This window comes from Phaethon lepturus, unplaced genomic scaffold (genome assembly GCF_000687285.1).
Source record: "Phaethon lepturus isolate BGI_N335 unplaced genomic scaffold, ASM68728v1 scaffold40512, whole genome shotgun sequence".
Classification (NCBI taxonomy): Eukaryota; Metazoa; Chordata; class Aves; order Phaethontiformes; family Phaethontidae; genus Phaethon; species Phaethon lepturus.
Window position 1 is genome coordinate 1 of NW_010524818.1, and position 3,644 is coordinate 3,644.

The following is a 3,644-nucleotide window of genomic DNA, read 5'->3' on the forward strand; positions in this document are numbered from 1 at the left end:
AGGGGAGGATCCGGGTGAGACCAGCTTGGCGCCGGGAGGGTCCCGCGCCCCCCACCTCACTCCTCCTCCTTCAGCTTCACGGACCCGGCTGTGTCCATGGACCTGCTGCGGGCAGTCCTGCAGCCCAGCATCAACGAGGAAATCCGGGGCGTCTTCAACAAGTACATGAAGGTGAGAGATTCAGGGACGGATGGGCCCCGCTGCCCCATCCCACCGCGGGCTCTGTGGAGAGAGCTCCACTCCCAGGTGCCACGCGAGGCTGCTGGTGTGTGGGCGCAGCTGGGCCGTCTGCCTGCCCTTGTGTGCTCAGGTGCTTACCTCTTCTGCCGCCTCTCCTCCAGTTTTTCCAGAAGGCAGCAATCAACGTGCGCGATAATGTTGGGGATGAGGTGGACCCGGAGCAGCTCATCCAAGAGACGTGTCGGAGCTGCCTTGAGCAGGTGGGCGCTAGCGAGGGGCTCCGCTCCCTCAGCAGAGCCTGGCGCCTGGCTGAGCAGAGCTGCCCATCTAGGACATAGCCCTCATAATAGCTTGGCCATTAGCCGGGGAGGACATCCACAGCCCTTCTGTGGTTGCTGTGATCAGCTTCATTGTCATCAGGTGCTTTTCACTGCTGCTGTTGGCACATGTCGCACGGCTGGAGCTTCCACAGAGACCGGCCCCCTGGCACCCGTCAGAGAGTCCTGGGCGGGGTGGAACTTTCACGTCTTGCTTTTGTCCCAGTGGCTCAGACTTTATCACACTGAAATTGTGCTTTTGCAGCTCGTCATCAGTGAAAGCACTGCATGGCAGCACTCTGAAAGCAGAGCTGTTACAGGGCCTTCGAGCAGATACGTGAAAGTGGGCGTTGCTGGCAGGCCCCTCTCTGGGCCCAGAATTGGGTAACCCTTCTTTCTCTACCTGCAGGCCAAACTGCTGTTCTCTGATGGCAAAAAGGTTGTTCCCAGGTTGCCCCACGAGCAGGCAGTACCAAAGGTAAAAGTTGTTATTATTCCCAGAGGCTTAAATGACTTGCAAGAGCTGGAAGAAGGAGGACAAGAGTTGGAATTACTTTGTTCTCTGCCTCTTCTTGTCTGTCAGTGCACTAGCGAGGAGGCAGGGCTGGGGGATGTCAGGCTAGGAGGAAGCACTACCTGCAGGGCAAGGAAAATCCCAGGCGCAGTCGCTGCTTGTTGCGGTTCGGTGCTTCTCACCGAGACGGGGTGGGGTCAGCATTTCCCCGCAAAGGAGAGCGGCCAGCTGGATGCGTGGGGCCCTGCACAACTATGCAGGGAGGAGGGCCCTGCTCATCCCACTGCTGTTCCTCTTCCAGCGTGCCCGACAGATGGATGAGGAGCTGAATCGTCGAGGGAGCCCTATTCCTAAAAAGGTAGGAGGGTTTTCCGCACAAAGGATTTTATGTTTCGGGAAGCCTGTTCCTTGTTCCTGGCCATTCCCACAGTATGAGCGTGTGCAGGTGCACAGGCGGCTTTTGTGGTGCCTTGGAGGTGCTCACACTCGTGCAAGCCAGCATTTCTGCTCGTGACAAAAAGAGCAGTTTCCCTCAGAGGGGGAGGGTAATTGAGAGGGTTCTCAGCCAGCACAGCTGAGTCACTGAGGGATTTCTTTCATGCAGAGAAAGGGGCGGCCTCCAGGACAGAGCCTGTCAAACGATCGCGGAGTCTCAGGCATGACTGCGTGAGTATGGGTCCTGAGCTAGAGCCCCTGTTTTGGGAGGGCAGGGCGTAGATGAGGCTGCCTGAGTTGGGGAGTGCAGAAACCTTGTGGTCTCCTCCCCCTCCTGCAGAAAGGAGAGGTGCAGGGAGAGTGCCAGGGGAAGGGCAGGAGGGGTTTAGGTTGAGCTGTTCCCCCCAGGAGGCAAAGACCTTCAAAGAAGCAGTTTTAAACAGGCCCAAAGGGGTGCAAAGGTCCAGATGCACCATTCAGAGTGAGCAGTGTGGTGGTGGTGGGATCGTGGCAGCCAGGAAGAGGAGAACGTGCAGCAAAGATGAGGCTCTGGAGCTTGGCACTGTGGGGGAATGGAGGGTGTGAACAGAGGCAGACCTGGAAAGGCTGGGGCTTGATCCCTGCTGCTGGTGCTGTGATGGTGACCGCGCTGGTCCCTCAGGGACGTGTTCTTACTGCATTTTTCCTTCCCCTCAGGTGGAAGCTCAAAGTCTCTGAGCCCGTGAGAAGGGATGGACCAAAGGTATTGGCTGGCCAACACTGCTGGGCTCACCCTCTCCTCCCCTTTGCTTCTGCCAGCAGAGCCCTTCTGCTGCAGGAGTGGAGGACAGCACAGAGCTGTGCTCTGCCCCGACAGGCCCCTGTAGCGCAGGGGAGAAGCAAGAAGAGGAGCGAAGTGCCTGGAGGCCTTTGCTTGTCTCCTCCAGGCACTGTAGTCTGTAGCTCTACGGTGTGCTGCTGCTGTTAGGAGACCTGGGGAGAGCAGTAGTAGCCAGGAGGATCCCGCAAGCATTTCCCATTGAGGGAAACTGCCTAGATCTGCCCAGGGGGATGTAACTTCCCTCCTCTGCAGAAGTCTGGAGGTCTGTGGCCAGCTCTCTCCCTCCCAGGCTGGGGGCGGTCCCGAGGTTCTCCATCAGAGAGCTGAGGCTCATGGAGCATGGGCTGGCACCAGCTTCATTTCTAATGTTGCCCCTTTTCCAATTGCTCTGTAGTGGGATCCATCCCGACTGACTGAAACCACAACCTTTGTGCTGGGATCTCGAGCAAACAAGTAAGGAATGGCCCTGTCAATGGAGGGTGGTGTCTCCAAGGCAGGAGCCCGTAAGACTCCTCCCGTCACTTCGCTTCTCTGCCTTGAAAGCAGTAGGAAGGGCTTGGGGAGGAGAGGAGGTGTCCTCATACCGCCGCAGCCGCCTGCCGCAGAGGTGTAACACCACCTCATGTTCCTCTTTCAGAGCTCTCGGGATGGGAGGAACAAGAGGGCGACTCTACATCAAGCATCCCCACCTCTTTAAGGTCAGATGCCGCAGCAGGACACGTCCTCCTTCAGGGTTTGCTCAGAAACGGTTTCTGATGGGAATCGGGAGCGTGTGCTTCAGCTCGCTTGTCTTCTTCCTTCCCCACACCCTTGTTTGTTGTCTTAGAGCACGTACACACACAGTCTGGCTAGCACACTGGAATATACATTAATGGCTTAGCCCAGCCTCCAAGGTGGTGGGTTTGCCCGGAGCCAGGGCTTGAGGTTGGAGAGACAGCAGGCAGAGCTGGGCCCTCCTGCCAGCAGCCCCCAGCGGGCAGCACTGCGGGGAGCAGCGTGCTGGCAGGACCGCTGGAGCGGGGCGCAGCGTCCCAGCAGGAGGGTGGTCAGAGTGGAAGGTCTGTCACCTGTGTTCAGCTAGGTCCTTGCTGCTTTATTGCAGTACGCAGCCGACCCGCAAGATAAGCACTGGCTGGCAGAGCAGCAGCACATGAGGGCCACTGGGGGCAAGATGGTGAGTACGCCTGGGAGCCCGCCGGGAACCGCTCAGAAACCCACCGCAGGGCTAGGACGGGCGGAGCAGCAGCGAGTGGCGTGCTGCGGGAACGGCGGCTTTGGCAGGAGGCTAGGCAGGGCGCGCAGAGGCAGAGGTGCTCCCGGGGCACCAGAGAGGTCTCTCCACTGCCCCTCGGGATTTGGGTGAGGGCGAGCAGCACAG

The 3,644-nt window shown here is 58.9% G+C and overlaps 1 protein-coding gene across 1 annotated transcript; it reads left to right on the forward strand.

Moving 5' to 3' along the window:
- Positions 1-74: 74 nt before the first annotated feature.
- DNTTIP1 (deoxynucleotidyltransferase, terminal, interacting protein 1) lies at positions 75-3,440 on the forward strand (the record flags this gene model as incomplete). Its single annotated transcript, XM_010282559.1, has 9 exons — positions 75-171; positions 342-440; positions 907-975; positions 1,313-1,369; positions 1,616-1,677; positions 2,143-2,188; positions 2,661-2,719; positions 2,904-3,036; positions 3,369-3,440. Coding segments are annotated over 9 exons (694 nt in total), but the record flags the coding sequence as incomplete, so codon positions are not given.
- Positions 3,441-3,644: the final 204 nt, after the last annotated feature.